General features: G+C 40.0%; 2 protein-coding genes and 1 long non-coding RNA gene across 5 annotated transcripts; 2 read left to right on the top strand and 1 right to left on the bottom strand.

Moving 5' to 3' along the window:
• Positions 1–5665: 5665 nt before the first annotated feature.
• RpL40 (ribosomal protein L40) lies at positions 5666–8284 on the top strand. Of its 3 annotated transcripts, none has more exons than XM_022840861.2 (4): positions 5666–5817; positions 6272–6388; positions 6731–6842; positions 7901–8284. In XM_022840861.2, the coding sequence occupies exons 2-4, from the start codon at positions 6284–6286 to the stop codon at positions 8062–8064; spliced, it is 381 nt and encodes a 126-aa protein (XP_022696596.1). In that variant the 5' UTR covers positions 5666–5817; positions 6272–6283; the 3' UTR covers positions 8065–8284. The 3 variants fall into 3 exon arrangements, with proteins under 3 accessions (XP_022696596.1, XP_022696595.1, XP_022696597.1); XM_022840860.2 differs by having other exon boundaries at positions 5745–5884; XM_022840862.2 differs by lacking the exon at positions 5666–5817 and adding an exon at positions 6026–6044.
• Positions 8285–8372: 88 nt separating this feature from the next.
• On the top strand, positions 8373–14952 carry LOC147752915 (uncharacterized). The gene is made up of 2 exons (XR_015312777.1): positions 8373–9704; positions 14122–14952. It is a non-coding gene; the product is annotated as an uncharacterized LOC147752915 (long non-coding RNA).
• Positions 14953–17654: 2702 nt separating this feature from the next.
• LOC111264736 (adult-specific rigid cuticular protein 15.7) lies at positions 17655–19636 on the bottom strand. The gene is made up of 4 exons (XM_022840859.1): positions 19528–19636; positions 18912–19019; positions 18507–18707; positions 17655–18315 (listed from the first exon to the last, which is right to left on the bottom strand). Exons 1-4 carry the CDS (start codon positions 19531–19533, stop codon positions 18214–18216), a joined length of 417 nt encoding a protein of 138 aa, XP_022696594.1. The 5' UTR covers positions 19534–19636; the 3' UTR covers positions 17655–18213.
• Between the last annotated feature and the right edge of the window lie 5394 nt (positions 19637–25030).

Below are 25030 nucleotides of genomic sequence, written 5' to 3'. Positions count from 1 at the left end.
CGCGTATCTGAAATCCTCAAGCCAGCTAATTATTATGAAAAAGCCCTTCAAAGATTCACTTCAAAACGTTTGTTCGTAACTAGCCGGCAGATTTTGAATCAAAGAGGCTAGGAAAGTATCAATTCAGCATTTTCTCTTTTATTCAATTATTAGTCGTGGATAAAACAATGGGCTTCGACCTTTTTGTAGTTCAAGATCATCTGTATCTATGAATACCAGAGCTCAACCTGTAGAATAACGTAATAGATAGTTCTGCGTAGATTTACGTTTAGGACACCCTCTCAGGCATTGGATATTTTATCCGCGCATTCAAATCTATTTTGTCATGGCCTTTACGCATTGTTAGATTATATTTGTCCTGTTCACTATTCATTTTCAAGCAATGCCAATAATACCTGTGTCATCCATTCACCCCAATTCTCTTATCCGTTAATCCGCTGTTACACTTGGTTCTGACAGAGTCCATTCCCACTTTATCCAGTGCAATATCTTGCTATATGTAGAGTATATACAGAACGACCGCTGGCTGAAAATTTCGGTACAGGAGGCACGTAACGAAAGGCTGAAACTAAAATTGACTCAAATAGTGGTCACTGTCCCACGCTTTCCGTTCCGTTTTTTTATATCAGATATTAATAAATAATGAAAAAAACTTGTCAAATTTCACCCTGTTCATAAATCAATTAGCAATGAAGGAGCCATTATAAAGCAATACGCATGCAAAACTACCAGGGGTATTGAAGCTCTTAGCAAAAATGCATTGAGTCTTCAAAAAAACCAAGTCACATGGCGATGTACGCCTCTTGCTCTATTTTTCCTTCCCTTATAAACGCAGGCCACAATGTCTTCAAATAGAGAACGAGGCACGATTTGCGATGAGCTCCTAATGAGAACAAGCAAGCGGTTGCTCGCAAAGTCGTTGTTTTTTCTTGCGGTTCGGTAGATGAAGTAAGCGAAATTTCTCGTTCTCTTTGCCAACAGTAGCGGCAGTACATGCGCTTAACTACCAGAGTTATTGCTTCCCAATGGACACATTCGACTCGACCGACATCCGCGGTCTCGCCTCGATCGTCCGCTTCCATCGAAGCGATATAGCAAAGGGAGATTATTATAGCGAAAAAAGGGAATAGCAGCCAGGGGCAGACAAAATGGCTAAATGTATTGTTGACTGACCCATCTACTACATGATAAGCAATTTAGTGCTCTTTGCAGTGTTCGGTAACGAACAAGGAGGTCAAACGAAGCAAGTAGCTCCCTTGAGACAACAATTTCAAGGGAAGAGACAGTGGGTTGGTTACGAAGAGACGACATATTATTTATGGTTTAACTAGTTGTTTTCTTTGTTGGTATCGGACGTGCAGTGCTAGAAGCAACCACCATCGAGGGGCCGAGCATCGCCGCCTGCTAACGTCGACAATCATTACCACGGCAGAGGGCGAAGCATCCAACGGGGCGTTCCTTTGAAAGTACTGCAGACGCCAGTTGAGGACTGAATATGAAAGATCTTGTTTTTTGGGTCGATTGGCCAAGGTATCTGACGTTGCATCGGTACAGGCATGTAGTTGGGTTGCAAGCTTATTGTTTTAGTTCATGATTGAGGGCCATGTTGTTGGTATTGTTGCGTACTTCGGACCGACGCTTGATTCAAATAAGAATCTATTTTGAGCAAAGGCATGTTGCCTACCGCTGCTTCAGCTTGCATGAAATACTATTAAACGATCCAATCGCTAGCTTACTACTTCGACTATGGCATAGGTCGGTGAAATGATGCGATGCTTGTTAAACCAACCTACACGTTGTCAAATATGGTATAGGGATACTTGCGGGATCACACGTGAATTATGAAACACGGATTTAAAAATAATTAGTTTAGTCTGAGTTATTTGACAATATTCAGAATATTTAGATAAGCATAATTCACTATGTGGTCAGTGCAAGTTGGAAGGAATTAAATTCGTTATACGATTGTCTAAATTATAGAGCAAGCACACAGTGGGGTTGATCTGCTCACGGTTGAAAATGTGATAGTGTACTTATGAAAAGATGCAGCATAGGCCAATTTAAGCTTCACCGTAACGAGAAAAGACAGAGATTAACATCATGAAATCTTTTAATGGGGTCAAATCCCTCATCACTAGCGCGCGGTGGGTACTTCACCTTTCCACTGGAGTTTGTGACGAATGGAGAAGATCAGTGAACCCTGATTGGCAATCGAACAGATAGTTTTCATATTTGCAGCGACACAGCTCTGCGAACGGCTCAGGTATGGGTGAAGAGTCCTTACGCTCGGACTATTATTTACTGGTTGATTGTAAAAAAAAACAAATGCCCTTGTTTGGGCACCTGTCCAATAACTAGTAGTAGCCAGGTTTATGGATTAGATATGTATCGGTTCTACAGGTGCTAAAACAGTATTTTCTATTGCGATCAATTTAAATAAAAATGCGGCATTAAGTTTACGGCATTAACGTTCTGTCACTTTTGCCAGTGTTATCTAGCCCAGGTATGTATGCATGTATGTCCCTCAGTGTTGCAGAAGAGATACGGTCCCGTTCAATTCTTTCACTATTTATTTTTAAATCTTAAATTAAATATTTTTAAAATCAGTAATGAAATTAGCTGGTGAACTATGTAATATGGATCTACTTACAACTGCTAACCTGAGCCCTTCCTCTATTTATTTGAGTAAGATACGGCGCGATCATTTAATAGGTGCCGAAACTATGATTTTGTGGTAACTTATGAACTATCAAATCGTAACGTGCCACGCACATTTGTCGACCCTTAGCCATCTTAGGGAAAATAAATTTCGTATGCTACCGAGATATCCTATTGCATAAAGACAACCTGTGAAAACATTAGAAGCGAATCAGCACCCGAACAGTAGACTTATAGAAGAATAATAGACATAAGAATGATAAACGGTGTGTGCAAAATTTTAGATAAACAAAAGTGAATGGTCAAGAAAGCTGTTTACTTTGGACCGCAATGGCACAACTCGAGTTGAAAAGGTTTGGTAATGATTAGCGGAAACAATGGCTTCCGAGATAAGGTGTAGTGAATTAAGGAAACAAAGCATTCTTAGATTTGACCGTACAAAACGCGTAGCCATTGAGCTTGAATGCGGGATGAAGTGAAAAACAGGAAGAAGATTCGTAAGTGTCCCGAAACAAAGCGACATAAGGCGCAGCACAGACAAGGGCGAACAATACGGTTACAGCCTGAATTAAGCTGGGGGCGGTGCCTAGGACTCGCGTAACACACTTCATTTTGAGCACCTGCGGAAAACAAGAGAACGTCATACGTTACCACTGCGCATGTATGAGATACGTGCACAGTTGACACAATATGGGACAGATGAGGACAAGGACTCAGCAAGCAACAAGGCCTCTGCGCAGTGAACCACGCCTTTAGAGGTTTTCAACTCGCAGAATGCTTTGCTACCATCGTCTCTGCTGCAGATGCTGTTGGTTTACATCGTCATGCACTATTCCCGTGTTTTCTTTAACAAATGACCGAGTGAGAGTGACATTTAAAGAAAGACAGACCGCATGAAAAGGCGAGCCAGCACAGGAGTCACCAGGAAGGAGCCGCCAAGGAACATGAGAGAAGGACAACACATTCTTAACACAGAGAGGATGTTATGGTGCCCCGAAAAAGTTTCAAAATATAGTCTATATACAATGTTTGTCCGCACAGTATGAACTCATCGGAGCAGCACGCCGTATCCAAGAAAGGAATTCTACCAAGAAAAAGATAGTCAAGTGCGGTCGTGGCGCGCACAAAGAGTACGAACACGTCAAACCTACAAGAGAGAGGACACAGCACCCGCTGTGCACCCGGACCGCCTACATAAAACCGCAGTGTTAGCAAAGCTCATCGTGTTGAGACTATCATTTTTAGTCAGTGGGACGGAAAAGATAACGGTAGAAGCAAGGGGTGGAATAACCTGGCAAACAAATAACTTTATATTAGAATGCGTACTATACTCAATTATGCAGGCGATACTTCAACTTAGTGAAATGTATTAAAAACGAATTCATAAGGATACATATGTCCTAACATTTGTATGGTCTTACATATCTGCCTGAAAATAGATATAAAGCTATTGCATTTGATATGGTTAGGTAACTAGTCAATTGTGATCGCAACTTCCGCGTCCTTAAATCGCCGCAAGTGAATAGGCTTTTCTGTTTTATTACTTATGTTAAGCGTATGTGTAGAAGTAGAGATGCATTTAGCTGAAAGGTGTGAAAAGCAATCTTTTAACTTATTTACCCAAGTTTACCGAATTTGTTCTGCTGATTAAAATTATCATAGTGATTACCATGCTAAAAACGTTCTTTATAAAAATATACATTATTTAATGATTTTTAACCAATTCAGTTGTGTCTGCTTTGTTCAGAAAGGCGGGCACGTATACAACCACTCATCAGTTATACGTAAAAATGAACTCCTAAGATTCAAACGGTGATTACATTTGTTCTGAGTAGCTAAAGATAACAAACTCTGTGTGACTTCGAGCGTGAATCAGTCCTCAGTTATTTAAAATTTATTTATAGTTAGAAAATTATCTGCTGCTACTTTTTTTGAGTAAACAGATTTTGATTTTCCGCCAAGGACATTTAACAAAACTCTCAAAAAAGGTAGTTTTTAGCTGTTGCCATAAATTCGAGGTAATGACGTAACGCAGCGGGTCCGAATAGTGTTAATAATAATAACTATTATTATTACTTATGATTTTTTTTTTTCACCTCGTTATATGCGTGTTTGTTGTTGTCGTCGTTGTATGTATCTCTCTGCAGACGCAATTGAAGACCAGCAACTGGCTAAAAAAAGTAATCAGCTAACGCATATAGCCTCCGTGGAACTTCAGCTTTAAGGTCAGTATATAGCACTAATTACCAAAACAATATGGCAACGCTACTACATGCTTGACAAAGATTCTATAGCAAATCCGAAGATCACCTCTAGTCGAACATTTGTCAAGTCTACTCCAGGGTTATTTTCGCCAAAGTCGACTTGTTTTCCTTATCTGTCTCCGAATTTGTGGGTAAATATACCACCCAGTACCATACGAACTGGTGGTCACAATTAAAGCTAGACTTATTATTGAGCAACCCGCATATGATCTCCGTTAAAGCAATATATAGTATCTCATAGGCTTTGATTTACGTGTGTCTCTGTCATACAATGATACAGTCGCATTTTTTTGCCTTTATACTGTATACACCTGACTATTATTATTATTATATAGCCTATATATATTATATAATTATATTGAATTTTATTATTATTAGTACTATTAGAACAAAATAGCATCTTTCACTGTACAAACTGCATTTTGTTTAAGGTAGCATTCGTTATGCAAGGTTCATATGTTTTTTAAATATCTATTTTTTTTTTAGATTTAGACTTGATGGGCCATTTCTGTGGTGTGTAATGTACTACATAAATGCCGTCCAGGTGCGTAGAGTAGCAGTTCGTTGGGTTAATTTTAATAAACTCAATCAAAAATGATCAGGCTTTGTGTAAATTCGAATCAAGGGTCTTCTTATCAGTTTTATAAAGTTGCAGAGTGCACAGTTTTTTCTTTTATTCTATGAAAATTGCTGAACATTAGAAGACAATTGGTAATAGCATTGTTGCGGCGAAATCGTTACTTGCAAAATTTAATATGATAGATCTAAGATCCTCAGTTTTCCAATTCAAATTTTCGCGGGCAGTCGGGTCTGTTGCCAACTGTCCTCTGTCGATTAAGCTGGCAGACAAAGATCATTAGTATAGTCTTTTGCATCGCAAGGTTGGTGGCTAGCAGTGAGTACTCGTGTTTAAATTACTTGTTTTAGTCGTGTTTAACCAAGTTTCAAAGAAAATGTGTTATGTGAGTGATTTGCTGAAAATACTTGACTTCACAAACGTTGCAAGTGTTCAAATGGCAAAGCTTGGCACGAGCAAATAAGCATAGCTTGATCTCTGGCGTGGCCCCTATACTGATTCACTGATTGACTGAAACACGTTGTGATATTCTACTCTATTACCAGGTTTTACATTCGTGCACCCATGTGACACATATCTTTTTGCTAAGGCCAAGCCGATTGCATGGTTCGCCATAGAATAATGATCGTTACATCCGAATAGAATCGAAAAACGCTCAAATTTGCACCATGCCAGTTATTGCGATTTAATCCTTTCAGTTAGTGCATTACAGTTGCATTATAGTTATATTAATCAGACATCAATAACTTATACTGATGCGGGATAATTTCAGGGCGACATTAAGATGCAGATCTTCGTGCAGTCGATCGATGGGCAGACGATCCCTTGTGAGGTGGAAAATGGGTCTTCTTTCGGGGATCTCATGTGCCATTTAGAAGAGGTCACAAACGTATGTATAGTCCCAAAATCGATTGATTTAACTCGCAAAATAGCTGCACGTGCCCCCAACTACGATCAGAAATCCGGTATCAAAGTTATAACTGTGATACGAAGTTCGTAATACCATAACGTTTGAATTCAGTAGAATTTTACCTAACCGATTATTATAAGGATTTTATCTTTATAATATTTAAACGGAAAATGTATCGACATACCCACAACACGCTATTGCGGCACAAGGGGTGGCGTAACGAAATTAAGTGACACGGGTAGATTTTCTATTTCAGTTTCACTAAGGCCTGCTAATTAACAACCCTGTCCATTGTTTCTTTTGGCTATTACGTGTTTCCAGGTGCCTGTCGATCAAATGCGTCTATCATGGGGTACCCATGCGTATGACGAAAACTCGATTATCACGCCTACGCTTTCAAACAAGACCTTAGTTCTCAACGCTAGACTGAGGGGTACGCAACCTAAAATATGCTTCAATATGTTTCAATATTTATGAGATATTTAGGGAGACTTGCTTTGAGACGGTTAAATTATTCAAACCTATGTGTATTATACATATTGTACATATACTACGTGTACTTAGGGTAGCTCCTATGAAATGTTATTGAGATAAAGCTTTTTTAGGTAATTGTCGATCGTAAAAAGCACTTTGTTCTTCTACGAATGCACCAATGGATGGGGTCGTAGATGGAAACGGGTGCAAGAAAAATAGCCCCTGTTTGAGTCGTCAGCGGAACTTCATAACGTTCTCGATATAGAAGGGCGCTAACATATATTTAGTTAAAATTTTCATATTATGTCCATTTTTATCAAATGCTGTGAGTCGCTAATGGGATCTGTTGCAGAATAGCAGCTCTGTGGCCACCGCTCGCTCCTCAGTTGATGTTACTATAACTAATGCGTTTATAATGTTATTATAATTGTTCTTATATATGACTTTGTGCATGTCAAAGAATGTTGTTAGTCTGTGACCTGGTTACGAGCGTTTATAAAAAAAAAGCTAAAAATCTACCTCGTTTTCAGGTAGCTTCAGCTCACACAGAGCTGAAGTACTTTGCCAGGTCGACATTAATAGCTTAATATCTACATTGTAATATACAAACTGTTTAGATTGTGTTTGCACAGTGAACTATTAGCCAACGCTCAAAGTCCTGATCAGAAACAGCGAAATGGATAGGAATAAAAATTGATGGAATTACTGATGATAGCATGCTTAGTGTATTTTTACAACCTCACTTATTCGTTTGAATTGCATGTGCTATGTGTTTATATAATGTGCTGGTTACAAACATTCATTTAATCCGTGTAATACTTGAGGCTTTAGGCTTTAGAACTGCTAAATATTATTAAACGAGCTCATTTAGACACGAACGAAGGCGAGCATTAGTTCTTTCCTGATTTTTGGTTGTTGGTACAATATTTGCTAAAGTAATTTGACTTGTGGGATTTGTAATAATCTTTCTTTACGGATATCTGTACTAATTTCGTTGCTTTTATTACATATAATCAGGTGGTGTGATTGAGCCCTCTCTTCGTATTCTGGCGTCGAAATACAACTGCGATAAGATGATCTGCCGTAAATGCTATGCTCGTCTGCACCCAAAAGCGCACAACTGCCGTAAGCGCAAGTGTGGACATTGCAATAATCTCCGTCCCAAGAAGAAGCTGAAGTAAATTTCAGATTGTTTCGGGCGACGCCGGGGGATCCTCGCATTTGTTGGGTACCACATGTCATCTTCATGGTCAGCACCATGGATACAAAACAAGTATGCGAAAGTCACCTTGGATGGCAACCAATATGTGGCATACGCCTCTCTAAAAAAAGCTCGATAAGCTGCGAGCGGAATTGCGCTGGAGATCCGTGTTGAATAAATCGCTCTGTATGTCACGTTTAGATCTTGTCTTATTTTAAGTAGGTATAAGGTTGTGAGGTCACAGCTGTCAATGTTCCGTACATATTGATGTTATAATTAGTAACATCTGTGTGAAATCATAGTAGAATATTACGAAGGTATTGTATATTTTTCTGACTATACTATAGATGGTGTGTGAAGGATTTTGTCTAGAGGTATATAAGAGATGTAAAACTGTAGATTATGCACTCTAAAAAAAAAGTTACGCGGATTCTTAGAGTGGAAAGCACTTCTCTGACAGTAGAAGCAAACGTTACCACCTTTGGCACAAATATCAACTCCAATACGAGGTTTATCCAGTAACGACCGACATATTAGAGATTTTAATGGAAAAATATTATACATTATGTGTATGTAATTATATGCATCTACACCTTTTTCTAGAGTAGAGCCTCGCAGGGTGTGACCTGTGTGTTATCTTTGTTTTTCTTTGTGCAGATTCTGTATATTGCCCTTAATTTTGGTTTATTTATAAACGCAGAAATAGTTCCTGGTGCGATTGCCTTATATCCGAGAAAAGTACTCAAGGTCTTGAGGACTGAATATTTATTACTGAGTACACTAGGACACCAATCAATTGGGATCGGATATTTCTTATGGAAGTGCTTGAGGATGGGTCGGAAGAAAACATGAAACAAACATATAATAAAAACCTAGTTGTTTCTTTTCCTTTATTGAGGCAGTGAGCTTTGAATTTCTACAAGTCCTTTCACAAGTGCGCCTAAATTGCGAAAGAAGTGCATAAACAGGGTACTGCGGAATAAACTTTAAACGTCAAGACACTTGTTGGTGTTCCAAAGACCTGTTTCATAATTTAAAATTGTTCCGGAAGTTTTTGTAGAGAAAAGAAGAAATCACTTGCGTTCATTGGAGCTAACATACTCAAGTTACGGCAGCTTTGCCACCTGTATGTGTAGCAGCTTGTTTCTATGGTGGTTGTAAAAATCACGCGGCCTACTTCGTTCAATGCTCCACAAGCGAAGAGCTGATCAAATTAAGTTCCCGAAAAATTGTAGCCTCTTTCAGTAGAAAATCAACATGTATTTTGTGTGCTGTCTTGCGACTCTGTGAAGTAAAAGAAGTTGCTTTTTGATCTCATTGTCTCTTCTTATCTGCTTCTAGGAACAGTCGAGCCAGACAGAGCGGCATGTCAAGCGACGTGCAAGTACCCGCGCTCAACCTGTGCCGAGATAAAGACTTCGCTTGCTCGATTTTCGTCTTTTTTTCTGTCCGTCGCATCCGCGAGACTCTACGTCCAATCATAGAGTGGAGAAAAGAGGCTCTTCAGGGCAAAAGCGCGTGTGCACGGAAGAACCCCTGGAACGAAATGCCCTTGCTTAGGCATTCGCTATGGGGCATTTGCAGGAAGTGGGAGAAAGCACACGCAAAGGATGCTTGCAGGTTTGTGGATCTGTGCGTGCGCCTGTGTATTACAACGTGGAATGAATGCTTTACTCATGAAGCAGTCAAGACAAGGGAGGTTGGGGGGAGCGGGACACCATAGTCTGTCGAGAAGCAGGGGGTTACGGCTAGCCTAGGGAACGGGGAAAGGGTAATGAGTGGCATTTTGAAACTTGAAAAACGTTCCCACCCCTGCTACTGCGTCCCCCCTCCACCTTTGCTTATAACGTACCTCTTCCTGGTTCTCAGCCTGAAATTTCCTCCACCTCACACAACCCTTATTGTCCTCCCGTCGCTACAGCCCGCTTTACTATTCACCCCCGCTTTCAACCCTATCACCCACCGCAATAGAGTCTCTTTTTTTCTACCCCTTTGCTTTCTCGGGGAGATGGAACTAGGATAGGGGGTGAGTTGCGTACTCTAAAACGCAAACGGTTGTGCTCGTTCGTGCTTACACAGGATGCCTGCCACCAACGGAATGACCAGGCAGCCAGACAGGCAGTCCACAACGAAATGCGGAATTGCATTTAAGAGAATGAGAAGCAGGGCAAGCGCGGCTTGTACCGTGAACGCAGTACAGGGAAGATGTATAAGGAGAAATGAGATAGTACCTAGGCTGTGTGATGCCGAAGATGGGGTATTCACTACTAAGGTACTCGTGGCGCTGGCCACAATAAAGCGGGTAAGGCAGACTGCAAGCCTCTTTTTGGTAGCGACGACAACAGCGAAAAAGGAAGAAAACGTGCGATGCACACGAGCGGCGCCAGACAAGGCTTTCTCTTTTTGTCTAGCACACGAAAGACATACGACGAGACGAAAACTACACATAGACACATGCTCCTAGACACAGTTCGTCTTGCTCCCACAGCTTCACTGCTCGCAGTCCTGTTCGGCGACATGAGGTGCCGCGCGTGAGCGGCAAACGGAATAGAGGAGAAACTCCAGCCAGAGAGGTAGTCACGGAGGGCCCGTTTGTGAGGACGGAGGGCGCACAACAGTTGACGCGGGAAGAAGTTCGTTATGTTTAATGAGGCGGCGAGTGTGAGGTTGGGGGACTCAGAGAGGTCGAGAGAGCTAAGGACTAGCATATCTAGTGTAAACTGATGTCTTGTGTGAGAGCGGTGAAAATGAGAGAGAGAAAAACATAGTCCCGAATGAGCGGGAACTCAAGCGATCGAGAAACTGTGTTTGTGTGTGCAGTAGAGGACGAGAGGGAAGAGGAAAACGAGAAAGAGGACGCGAGAAAGTCATCCGGTGCAGACGACACCGTTGCCACCACCGTCACCGCCGACATCGTTCCGAGCGGTATCACTAACGCCAACGACAACGATTCGAATCAGCGGAATGAGTTTAAGTGCCATCCTTCTGCCTCCTTCACATAACTGTGTCGGCTCGCCCTGAACTTCCGAGTAGGGAAAAAGAATTGAGTCGGAGACAGGAAGACACCGAGCGACAGAGTGGTGAAGGGTGGGCTACTCGCGAACGCTTTCGAGGGCAGACACGATAGATCGTGGAAACGTTCTACATGGAGGGAACACCCCCGTTAACTTTTTTTTTTGTAAGTTCGCAAAATATTGCAAAATAATGCGTGAATAAAACTATTAGTGTAAAAGTTATTTACACGCTTATTTTTAATATACAGTAAGACATTCTTGTATGAATGGCCTTTTTTCAAAAAGACACAGCTACAAATAGTACTGATTAAAAAAACCGCCCATTTTTGTTTGAAAATAAACTTTATATATACCATATATCACAGTTACACAGATATCCCACATAATAACATGTTATCTTTGAGCTCTGTCCACACGGCAATGCGCTTCGCGTTGTACGAAATATTTAAAAAAATATCCATAGTGTACCATATAGGTTTTTCATTGTATTAGTTTGAACTGAGTTTCAATTCTACTATGCTGTTGCTTGAACCGAGGAATGCACTGTGAGGCAGTTCCTTTTAATATTCGAAAGGAATAATTAGAAAATAGAGACAGAAGTATTATTTTGTAGGCAAAGGCTTTCTGAATTGTGAATCTGCTCGTAAAATCCGTTAGCTAAAGGAGCTAATTTACTATGGAAGTCAGCACTCTCTCTAGTCGACGTTAAGAATCTAGTTGATGCACGTATATTGAAGCAAACTCACGTAGCTTTGTCGTAGGCTGGTTGGAACGAGCGCTTCACAGTGACTCGATCTGAGCTTATACAGCCATAGATGTGTATTCATAGATCATAATAATTGACCCATTGCAATATGTACATGCACGCATGTACCATTTTCTGAAGGCGACGCGTGGCTACGAATGAACTCTTTATTATTTATTATTTATTGAAGGGTTTATTCATGAACGGGGTATTACTTCTGCCGTGTAAAGAATTTGTTCGAGTACAAAGTGGTAAGAAGTGAGATATATTAGTATCAAAACGCTAGATTCGATGAGTCAGGCGGTCGAACTTACGGTTGACATACTTCGTGCAATGATTTAAGTGCTTTACAAGTCTTTAAATAGAATATAGTCTTGTAACGATAGGCTTGACTGTAAGATATACAACGGACCAAAATTTTTCATCTCGTGCCTGTCAAGTCACTCATACTAGAACGATCACATGATCAGGATTCTAGTTGACTCATCTTAATCATACATAACGTTACGATAATAATGATTGGAGACATATCGCCTTTAAATACACAAGTTGGGTGTCTAAATTACTAAATGTTTTTCTTGTCTAAATAAAGTGCTTATATTTAGCCGGTTTTATAAATGATTCAAGCAGAATTGTTGTGAAAAAAATCTATAGCGGTGACTTTTAGACAGTTTTTTGAAATCGCGAACATCAACAAAAGGCTACACTTCTCTGAAGGGTGCTAGAAGTAATCACTATTAACATTGCAACACAATAACAATAATTGCAGCATAAATCACAGCATTGATAGTGCCGCGAGGTCTGTAAGTTTTTTCAAACCATTTGTTAAATCAAATACAATTTATGGTCCTACAACGTGGCTTCATTGATATTAAATATACTATGATTCAAGCACACTCAATTCACGTCAGATAAAAGTTGCTTTTTAATTTGAATATAAAATATTCGTCTATTATTTAAATTTAATGCAACATTTCAAACCTTTATAATAAAAATAAAGGTACAAATGTGTAAAAAAAGTTTGATACGAGCAGTATATTTAACTTAATCAGTGATCTAAAAATGGCTGGGAAGAAATTTAGTTTATGGGTGACAAAAAACGCTCAGTAGGTTTTGCTCATCTGCCTACATAAGGAACGACGTGCAAATAATCCTTGGGGTGTATTTTTCTCGAAATGAAGATCCGTAAACTCTTTCCGTCTTAGGTTAATTCTATGAGTGTAACTCTGGAACTGATGTTGATACAGGAGATCAAAGATAATAGATCATCTATTTTTAAAATAATCTCTTGAAGGATATGTTAGATAGAGAACACTATTGCGCTTACCAACTTCTTCTAACTAGCGTCACAAGGTTGGAACCTCCGTAAGGCCAGCACATTATTAGACTATTATTATTATGAATACTGTCTCGACAACGACAAGTACCTTCTTAAAACATAGAGGTCTAGTTCGTATCTATTCCATTACAACAGTCTTTGCATTATAGTGTTTTTCGAAAATCGTATTGTAGTGGCAACAGGACCGACAAAACGCTACGAGACTGAATGGCTGTCAGCCAGTATGGATTGGGCGTGTTTTCAAGATGTGTTTTAAGAGATGTTAGAAGGCATCAGCGTTCAGAAGCCTTTGATGGACGCAGACGCGCGTAGCCGCTTTGTCTGCTAGTAGACACCTAGCCGACTCATAGTGGGAGGGTAAGCCAACCGGCACAATCTTCAACCCAGTGATCCTCAGCAAAGTGTTCGTCCCCTTGTCTGGCCGCCTCGGCTCCACCCTCGAGTCTTTCTTGCATCTCCTGGTTTTCCTGCCTTCCTGGTCTCCGGGACGGTCTGGCCTCTCAAGAGTCATCGGGCTTAGCTTGGTGTGAAGCAGCGGCAACACTTGAGGGACGGAACGCGACGAAAAAGTCATCATTGCCGGAAATCCTTTTTTCGTTCACTTTTTCTCTTCCTTTCGTGAGTGACTCCTGGGCTTTCTCTTGGCTAAATGTGAGGTTCTGTGCGGGCCTACAAGGCCCGAATTTTAACTACCCTGATTGAGTAGAGTACAACCGTCTTCCGGCTTGGAAGCCATGACTTAGCAGTGTTACATTAACTTTGCGCGTATACTTTAAAATACTTGTTTCTCCGTGCTGTCTTATACAAACACCTTCGAATTTGTTACACGACGCGAAAAATTGGTGGTGTCTTATACAGGTGACTACTACGCTATATATGAGCTAAATTGGCGAATCTGAAAACAAACTATGTAAACTTCTTTCACTGTTTCCGTTTCAGCTAATGGCGCTCAGCCTTTAGCCCTTGTCGAAGAACTCGCGTGTCTGAGGACGCTGGGATCGGCAGCTCGTCTGCGATTGCATCCACGGACATTCAGTTAGTGCCTGCAGGACAAGTGCCAGAAGGCAGCGAATACTTGCACACTTCTTTGTGCCGCACGAGTTACAGCAAAAGAAGCTTCAGCAACTCGACTCAGGACTCCTAACAGGGGCTGACGTCAAGAGTAAAACAGCTTTCTCTCTCTGAGATTCCTCTTTTGACTCTCATCTCATCCTTCGTCGGTCGACACAACCAGACGAGCCTTCTCACACTAGATTTACCTCTAAGTTCCTTTATCATTCATCGAAGGAACAACGTAACGAATGGCGTCGAACGACGCGAAGCAGTAGCGATTGCTTGACGCCGCCGTCGTCGTCATAGCACGGAAGCTCTTTTGCAGCGGCAGTTGTAGCAGCATCCGTACGAGGTGTACGGGACTTTCTGCAGGAGTGTAGCGGTGATGATCTACAGCCGACGAGTATAGGAAGGGCGGTCGTGTTAGTCCGTCTGTCTGACTGTCTGGGGGCTGTATGGAGGGATCAGTCGTCACAGCCCTCACCTCCACAATCACTGAGTGTTGCAATGTACAAGGTGCAAGTCAGTCACAATCGGATACCGACGATGGTAAGATTTGCAACTCAGCCTTCGGTTTTTAGCAGCGCATATGCTAAATCCGCGCTTGAGATGATTTAACAGAAGCTATTTGGTGTGTTGCGCCGTGTAACGCTACTGTTGCTTAAACTATATATCAAATTAATTAGCTATTTATAAACTAGCTATTGATCTTATGAATAAACTACTGATTTATAACATATTCAAAGAACATAGAGAATTGATTTTGATAGAGATTGAAATTTTCGTAACATCGAAATTAATTCTGGATTGATGCTAATGCTTTTTTTTTTCATTATTAATTAATTAATTCAGGCGGTTCAAGAAGATCATGCATATTTATACGTACGATTCTAATGTAGATGTTTTCCAGAGGTAAAAACACTGCGAATTCCTTTTATTCCCCGAATATTATACCTTTTTAGAAGACTTTTGCTATTTTTTAAAACTAGTGTTGTTCTTTGCATCGTTGTAACATTACTAGCGAAAGAGTTCATTTACATTGCTCTAATTGGTATGTTAATGAACTGTAAATCAGGCTTAATAGTGAAGCCAAAAAAGATTCCACTGGCTTAATTACCACTACAAATGTGTGTGATATGGGGAAGATGTCAAGGAAACTTATTAAGTTTCTTTTGACTTGTTTGAAACGCCAAAATGGTGGCGACACACTAAAAGCTATTGGAATGAACACCCAAGAACTCTGGACTTAATTTAATATTTACAATTATACCAAAATCATACGTAAATCACACACAAGCACATAGTCTTACTTGGAATTTTTTCCGTAACATTTATCTTAAAGGCCTACCTGTGGCTTCGCTGCATTATCCTACATCACTGCAACATCGATCCAATCCATACTGTATCGAATGTGTTACCACTCACAGTTATTGCTTTTTTTTTTTTTTTTTTTTTTACATATTTACGTTATCAACAGCCTATTCAGTTTGACATATTTTTGCCAATGTTTTTCTAGTTTCCTGCATTTCTCGCTGCTGCTACTGGATTCGTACCGTTCCGACACGCTTACACAATTCCAGACGTTTTTTAAGCGAAACGCTGCCGAGCAAAATGTTCGTTACGAAAAGAACGTCCTTGTGGGTAGTCATCCGAGCATTGCAAGCTGTTTTTAGTGCTGGTCCCTGATAATTTAATTCTTTTCTCAAACGGAGGGAAGGGGTAGACGTTAAAAAAAACATGTGAAACTTTTTGTTTTATCTGATTATTTATTTTTTTTTTTTATAAAACTGCGCTAACCAACAGTGCAATCAGTGGTTTTCTGTAATAGCAAAGCTACGTTAATATTTTAAGCTAAGCTAAAACGGGTCTTGCCTTTCAACCTCAACAAGAAGCGCCACTCGGTGTTTACTGATTTATTTTTTCGTTACAAGATATGCGCATATTGCATTGGTCTTGTCATAAACTAGCAGTCACTTAACAAGGGCAGTTCTTGCTGGGGCGATCGATTTTAATTCTTTCGTATTATTTTTAGTCAATGAGTAATCAGCATTGGACGCGCCACTGTGCTGAAACTATTATTGTATATAAGAAAGTGTAAGCCCTAAGCCTATTATGTCCACCGAAAAAAATTCAGTTCTTATATTTATTTGGAAACAATCGAAACTACAGTTAATGAAGTATTGTTTGAAAGGAAAGGGTATAGAGATAATCATATATTGCAAAAACTGTAGAAGTCAGTAAAATTCCCTCGGTGTTTCTTCGCTAGTTAATTTTTTTCGCCGTCCTACACAGGAGTCCGCTTAGACGCTTTACATCAAAATAAAGACAGAGATGATACTAGACGATATTAAACCCTTTTTCGGTACAATGCTTAATTATTATAGTTTTTATATCTTCGTAACAGCGCTCTATTGAAACACATAATTATCTAGATATTTTCCCACTTCCTGTTGTCACGATAACCTCTAACTTAGAAGCCTTTTTGCTCAGGCTTCTTCTTCTGAAATTTGTATTTAAAGTAATAATCAAGATAGTTAGGTTTTGGCGCTGGTGATAATCAATAGGTTGTGTTATTTTATTCTCTTTACATCAGTGAAAATAGTTCACGTTTAAAGTTTTATAAAGTATATAATACGATAGCTGTCTTTGTAAATTTGTGCTATTTCTTATTCTACTAGTACTATTAAAAATTTCACACCATAAGAATTTGGCGTGGTTTCATATTTGTATTTGTTTTAAAGGGTCACTCACGGTAAACATTGTTCACGTTTCTATGAACTCATTTTAAGTTCTTGTTTAAATGTGAATGTCGTCGAGATTTTTCTAACGTGGACGATTTGTACCATGTTGTTTGAGCGGCAAAACATGATAATATCAGCATCAGGTCATACTGCTTTTAAACAATTTGTAAAACATAGATAAGTTCAGATGATTCGAAAAAAAAATAGTTTTAGATTTTAGATACACAACTCATTTTTGTTCACACAGATGTTCTTGTTCGTACGCATTTTTCCGTGAGTAATCAAAAAGTTTAGCTCCTAGCCATTTTTCACACATGCATAGACACTGGTGTTTTTGTTCTGCAATGAAAGCGGCGTCTATGTAAAGAATCACTTTGATGTTGAGAAGCGCAAAGGACTTTCCATAGGTTCTAATGTAAACCCTCGAAGGAAATGTGGAGGATAACGAGGTAGTTTTCTGAAGAGCAGTTAAGAGTTTGTGAGGCAAGTAAAACAACTGGTGAGTTTTTCGAGATCTACATAATAATCATAAACGTCATTTTATCTGTTATGACGAAAAGTATAACATTGTGCTTGTCTAACGCTGTTCGAGGCCAAGTAACGATAACTATTCTGTCCCAATATATATTATTATTATCATGTTCAATTTTTCTGTTAAAGGAGTGACAAACCACAACGGTAGTTTTTACCGTACAGAATAAACATTTATTTTCAATCGAATAGACCTTAGTTTGAAAAATAAATATCTAGTTCTGGAAAATCTAGTGCATCATAGAATATATAACTAAAGTAACATAGCAGGTCAAGAAAAGATGGCGAACAGGTCGGAGCTCCAACGATGAGAAAAGTTTAAGTGCCAAAGAGTCAGCAAGACTTTCCATTGTGTTGTATTGCATGAACGCCATTTGGCAAAAGAGCAACGGCGAAGGTATCACAGATGGTTCACTCATCAGCCTTATCTGTTGGTAAACGCTTCAGCTACTGTATTTATACAGGATGCCGCCTTTTATAGGGGGGAGAGGTGGGGAGAGTACAATCGCGGGCTGTACAACTTTGAAAATTCGTTCAGATTCGACTCATTCTTTTTTCTCTCAAAAACGGCAGCAATGTACCATAGTGAAAAACTGATTAAACTTTTAGCGAATTATATCTGATGAATTCAATTGCATCTTGGCGAATGCAGGGCGTCTATCCGAATTTAGGAGTATTTTTTTTCTCTTTAGCCGTGGAAGCGAGCTCAGTATTCGGCGCCTTCGTGGGCTGCCCCGTAGAGTCCTACATCCGGAGCAGCTTTGCCGGTAGCACTAGAATAGACAGTGGCGGCGGCGGCATAGGAGGTCTGGAAATCAACGATAGGTGGAAAAAACACCCAGCTTCATAATTAATGACAAAATGTAATATGGGTGGTGCCTGTATCAGCCAATGCTAAGAAGTAAAGGTATAATGAAGCCTCGCAACGAAGAACGAAAAACAACCTTATAAAAGACCTAGCTACTATTGGCTGGATGCGTAATGAAATTAGGCCTTTACCTTAGTTCCGGGCTCGTTAGTCTTGACCTGCGCGCGAAATCCAAGCTTGTCAGCTATGTAATGGACACTCCTTTGACGTCCGTCAATATCACCAATATAGTAAGATCCGACGGTACCTCCGTGGCCTCCGGACTCCTTACGTCCGTTTACGGCGCCATGTCCATTTTTTATGTTGTAAGCGAAAGCATAGTTTCCGTAGTCCTGCAAACGTATTATATAGCCATAAATAACTGGAAATTCGTTAAACATTTGACATATAACTGTTTCGATTTTGAGATATATTTCTCTACCAACACTCTTACTGCAATGCGAGAAAGACAAATACTGACGTCGAGAACATGCGTCTATAGCATAGCATGAAGGTGCGATATCATGCATTACTGACAAACTCTTGGACAAACTTACGTCTTGCTTGTGGAACGAGTTGGAGTGACCTCCAATAGAATGAATGGCGGATGCCTCTGGGGCATGCAAGGCAACGGTATACACAAGAGCGCAAATGGCGACGAAGTTCTGTAATAGACAAAGCAAATTGCTGTACTATAGGATTACGGTTTTTGCAATGATTATCCATACAGAACAGTTTTGTACTTTTTTGTTGTCACGGCAAAATCCTTTTTGTGAAGGGCCATTTCTCATCATTGAGTATGCGTCGGAGCCATGCAAAACGTAGATCTCATCGCTTGCATCATGCGACTTTTTCTGGTCTACCAAATGAGGATTCATTGCTATGTGACAACAAATTTAATTTCACTACTAGAATATTTTGCGGCCAGTAAATTCAGCTTGAGTTGATACTAGGTAGAGGTACGCAGCGCTAACAATGTTCTATATTCTGGGCAACGAAGCTAAATGCTTACAAATGTTTGTTCTATATTTTTTGTACTGAATTAATCCTCGAAAAAATGTTTGCAACAGTCCGCAACTGAATACGTTGTATACCCAAAAGAGAATACACATGCAAGTGAACTTAGACCAACAAGGAGAGAAAAAAGAAGTGAAACTTTGAATCCAACGATACCTTCATGATACGAGTGGTGCTGTTTCAATCCCTTTTCTTTTTGGGATGTCGATTGTAATGGTAACCTTTGCAGCCGACACTGTGCTAATATAGGGACTGAACGTGGTCGCCTTGATCTTCTGTGGCGCCCTGACGCTTAGGAGAGATCTGCTGTCTATTTTTTTGTCTAATTCTCTACTCAGTATATCATATTTCTCCGTATGTTTTTATTAGTAAAATTCCGTTGTGGCACAGTAGTTTAAATAGAAGAGAAAATATTATTATACCTAAGGGGATCAGGGTAAAGGGGGTTTAATAAGGGGTCTGATCGACAACGATAGTTCTTAGGGCGAAAAATATTTATTTAGAAGCATTCAAACATTTTAGCTTAGAAGCACTTGCAGCTCGGTCTATTATTTCACAGATGTTTTTGGCCTGCCTTCTACAGTCACTGACGATGCGAGCTTACTGGGGCGCAAATTTATTGGGCTAAAGTATGTGTTCACAATATTCCGTCACCCCCACTTCCCTCGCGATAGTCCTACCAGTGATTCAGTTTCACTATAGTAGATATTCTAGTTAAGGTACAACTTAATCTAGAAGGTAGGAAATAACTCGTAAAATTGAGATGTAATTGAAAATTATTAAATGCACTTAGCACATAGTCTGCTTTGCAGATTAAACCTACATACCGCAAACCTTACAGTAGAAATATGCTAATTATTTATCTTCATTAATAGAGCACTCATTAATTAGGACATTACTGTGCTAAAATCTTATATAGGATGTGTTCACCATCTTTATTTCTTATACTACTGAACACTGTACTGAATACTACTAAATACTACTGAACATACTAATTGACTCTATAATGTGGATCTAACGTTTCTTCTTATTGCTCACTAATTGAAGCATAGCTTGCGATCGAAGTCTGAGAATAGCGAAATATATCACGTAAGAATTACCGTAAATTCACAAAAGTTATCATATGACTGAGGGTTCATAATAGTTAGCGAAGTTGGAACCCTCGGACTGCAAGCGTTTTGAAATATTTTGCTAGATTTCTGTTTTGAAGTCAATGCTCTTGCTACAGATATCTTATATTAAGATGCGTAAGTTACATGTTACTCACTCTGGTCACCATTTGTTACCCTAGACTGAAGTTGGCTCGTATCGATGTAGTAGAATGGCTATTAAAACAACACAGGGAAACGCAACGGGTTCTAAGACGTATAGAAAATGAATTATAATGAATAAGATTGCAACTCGGCCCTTGTTCGCGTGATAGTTTTATAGTTATAGCCGTAAGCGATCTTCAATCAAAAAAAAAAAAATCAACATGCACCACAAGAGACTAATAACTAAAAATGATTCCATTTGTTTGTCTGTGTTGAAACTTTTCTGAAGTAATAGATTGCTCGTGGCCGAAAGACTAGAGTAAAGGCTATTTTTCGTGATGTTAATTTTAGATTAATCCGAAAGAATTTCGCTATAATATCGACGCAGATATCCATATATAACTATCAGTAATAGTACTATTTTGGTATGTGGTACTGCTGCAGGAGAAGCTTGCTGTTCTAAATATACGCCCAAATGTTTGTCCTCTAAAAATAAAGCAGTTCCTATCTGTAAAGGAAAACACCGTCGAAAAACGCGGTAAACATCGCGTTTTGATGACGTTGCAAAAACATTAGAATTTCATAACTCAATCATGGTATATTTAGAGCTCAGTTATCCTGTTGAACTGTTCTGCAGACATTTTTAGCTACAGTTACTTATATTGAAAGGTTGATATGATGAATTGAAAATTACCTGCAGACATTTCTGTTAGAAGAACTTTAGCATAATGCAATGGCTTTCATCATAGATGACGAAATAATGCCGTTTTGATAACAGAGCAAAACTCGTCGTGAACAGTACTTAAGTGACACTTGAACGATTTGCTTAAAATAAGAAATACTTGCGGTTGTAGGACAAAATGAAAGTTAGTGCAAGGAAGCAACGCAATATTGAGTGGTGTGTGACCACGAGCACCTGCTATTGCAAGACCCACTATCGAACGTCAGCGAACTTCTCTCAAGTTGCCTGGTGAACATGTATCGTAAAGGTCTTAAAGTAAAATGCTACTTACAAACAGCGTACCTTGTACCAGGCTGTGATGTGTTATTCGTTGGAGTTCTACATGCAGATTTGCTGGCATGTGCTGTAAGTAGTAAAAACAAAAGAATCGAAATTTCTGTAAGGGGCTCTAGGCTTGTATGTCTTTCGTACTTGTGAATATGATTCACCTCATTTACTCTGAGACACAGTGTTATAGCAAAATATGAAAGCGTTTCCCATTCGATACGTTAACTCATGGTCGGGAGGCAAAGTTCGAGAGGGCCGACCATCTTTAATAACTGCTGCACTACGGTGACGAACAAACATCTGTTCCTAGTACTGTGCTACTGTCTAACACTATAGGCAACTGTAGATTCTCAAGTAATTTCTGCCAGATCCACGATTTCGCTGTCAATGTTGCATCTTGATTTCTGTATCAGCAAAATACGAACATAAGTAATTGTTATCCGACTCTTCCCGTAAAGGCCAGTGAGACTTTTCACCTTTTCTACGATTCGTGGCAGGTTTTGTCGTTGCCCGGTGCCCGTCGCCGTTTTCCTTCTCGCACTTTCCACCTGAGTGCGTCGATCAGGTTTTTGTCTCTTTGTAGCAGAAGCAGAAACGGAAACAACGGCGACGCCAATGGCGCTGGCTGTAATAACAGTAGAAGCAGCATCCGTAGCCTCGAAGTCCGACTCGGAAACTATTAACTCAGAGTTGCAAAGACCCTTGAAAGCTCTTCGGGGGCACATGAAAGCGTGGGAAAGCGTTCGAAACGGTTAGGGAGTGGAGGGCAACCTGCGCAGGATGACCTGGGCAACTCCGAGAGCTTGTGGTGATAAGGGCGTCGTACGAACTTGGAGGATTTCTAAGCAGATTCCCCATAGAGTCAGTCAGCTCCCTGCTGAAGCTGCGGGGACAGTGGCTCTGGCGGCTGCCAGTCCTTAGCACATTGTTGACTTACACAGCAGAGTGCGTGCCAAAGTTATAAAAGCTCGGGGGGTACGTTAGAGAAAATGGGCAAGGAAGCGCGGTACGAATAGGGGTCACGAGGTGCTGGAAAGAAGGCTCTGGCTGAAGGGCGTCTGTACATGCGGGTTTGTGTATGTATGTCTATGAAAAGGGATAGTTGAACGAGCTGGAAAAAGTGTCGTCACGCTATAGACAGAGGGAGTATGTTCCATTGCCCGTCATGGGCGTGCTGTCCCACCAAGTGGAGGGTGAGGATCAGGCAGTTCAGGAGGCAGTCTCGTCGGAGTCGTCGACAAAAGAGTGTGCTGGCATAAAACTGAATCAACAGCACGGACTGAAACGTAAACACAAACAAATAAACAGATGAAAAAGGCACAGACCGGCAGCAGACATTGACATGACTTGACCCATAGACGCAAGGCACGGGTGAGCCCCCACTATTCAAAACATGCTATAGGCATGCCAGTGGCGAAGTGGGCAAAGAACGAAAACTGCCTCGATCGGCAGAAGCCGCGTGAAAACACAGAAGTGGAGCATTATTGTCAAAAGAGTCCATTTATGCACTGGTTTTTCGTCGTTCCTCAGTGGTACATAGCTTTAATTCTGGCTTGGTTCGAATATGTGCTGCGTCTACGTGGGTATCATGAAGCATAGATATTTACAGTACATTTAGTCACATAAATTTTTATTATTATTATAAAACCATTTGATATACTTGAATTTACTTAGGCAACTACTGATCTTATATGGTAATATCTCTGTCAGTATTAATGTGAGCACGTGTTACCAACGGCTGTTAGTGAAGGATCGTCATATACCTTTGTCTGTAGCATTCTGCCTTATTAAGCCACTGAGACCTCTATATTTGAAGTTGTACGCCCAGTATCGCTGTTAGGCGATCCATCAGACAGCTGGCTCCTAGCCATCACAAAACGAAGCCCGAGTTAGAACCTAGGCCACAACGTATCCAAGATTAGCGAACAAATACGCTATCCACGAGCTCGAAACACGGAAGTCACAGAGACCTAGTGATGAAGTAGTCTACGAGCACAGAACTCAGTATTTAAAAAAATGTTTTTAATGGTTTGATATCTGTGAGATAATTCAAATGTCTTTCATGAAACACCGGAAAACAAATTCAACGAATCTAAACGCAAAATATATACCTTAAATATAATCCTAAATGGTAAAACTGACACATTGACTTATAAATATAGTAAGTATAGTATTTAAAAACCTGTACCACTTTACTATTCTTTATATTTTATGCACTTACTTATTAAGCTCAATAGAGCATGGCTTCATTCAATAATCGAATCTCATTACGCTGTGTGATTTTCAAATAATTACGGTAAACCATAGAAACGTAAGTAATCCATGAGCGGAAGATAATTAACTTATTATAATCCATTGTATATCAAATCATGCACAATGCTTGTAGTTAGTCAAGAAGATCCGAAAAAGGCTACCAATATTTACAGAAGTTGATAAAAGTATTGCTTATTTTTCTAGGTTTTTTTCAGGTTGCACTTAGAAGAGCTTTTTTTCGGTACATTGCTTACGTCTTCTGCGCCGTGCTTCAGATTGCGCTCGATGGCAGGACGCTTGTATGCTATAAATATGCACAGTACATCTCGCAAAAGTTCTCAGCGAATATAGTGTAGTACGCGGACAGGCCTAATGCAGTTACAAATTTTAATCCTTCTCTCTTTACTTCGTTAATACTGTGTACCTATTTTAAAGACCTACTAGAGTAGAAAATACTACTTTAGGCGAACGCCGCCATAGTTACCGCAGGCGACAATAATATTCGTTATTAGGAATATTTTGGGATTTTTTTGATAATTTGCACGACCACAAGCTTCTATGCCGGTTGCTACTGGTGCAACAAGACCTCCGCAACTTGTGTTGCCATTTCCTCAGTCAGTTCTGAATTGAAAAAGATAAACGTTAACAAAATTGACTATCACTATTATATCCCGACAGCAGTAGACGCAGGGAATTAAGCAAAAATCCGAAGGAAACGTCGCGACGCTTTGCGCGTCCGATCGAGCAGGGAAGTGTCCACTAGCATGCTTTTGCCGCCAACCGCGACAGCCGCAACTAGAATTTTTATGTTCAACAACATTACTCGTAGCAGCACCGCCGATCAACGATGGTTGTTGTTGTTTGCTCGTGTACAAACAAATGAAGGGAAAGTCTATGACAGGAAAACATAAATTCAAGGCAAGATTAAATATGGCGCCGTGTTAATTGCTGTTGGTTTAACAAATGTTTATTAGAACGAGGGGCGAACCAACCAAGCAAGATGGTTTTCGATCATTTTTTACTGTCTTCTGTTCGCTTGTGGACTTGCTTTATACGCAAATTCGAAATGCCAGATATTGGCATACAACAAATTCTTAGGTGTTGCAAATACTATGAACCGTAGTAATTATAATTAGATGAAAAT

This window comes from Varroa jacobsoni, unplaced genomic scaffold (genome assembly GCF_002532875.2).
Source record: "Varroa jacobsoni isolate VJ856 unplaced genomic scaffold, vjacob_1.0 scaffold_892, whole genome shotgun sequence".
NCBI lineage: Eukaryota > Metazoa > Arthropoda > Arachnida > Mesostigmata > Varroidae > Varroa > Varroa jacobsoni.
This window is presented reverse-complemented; position numbering and strand designations above follow the sequence as displayed.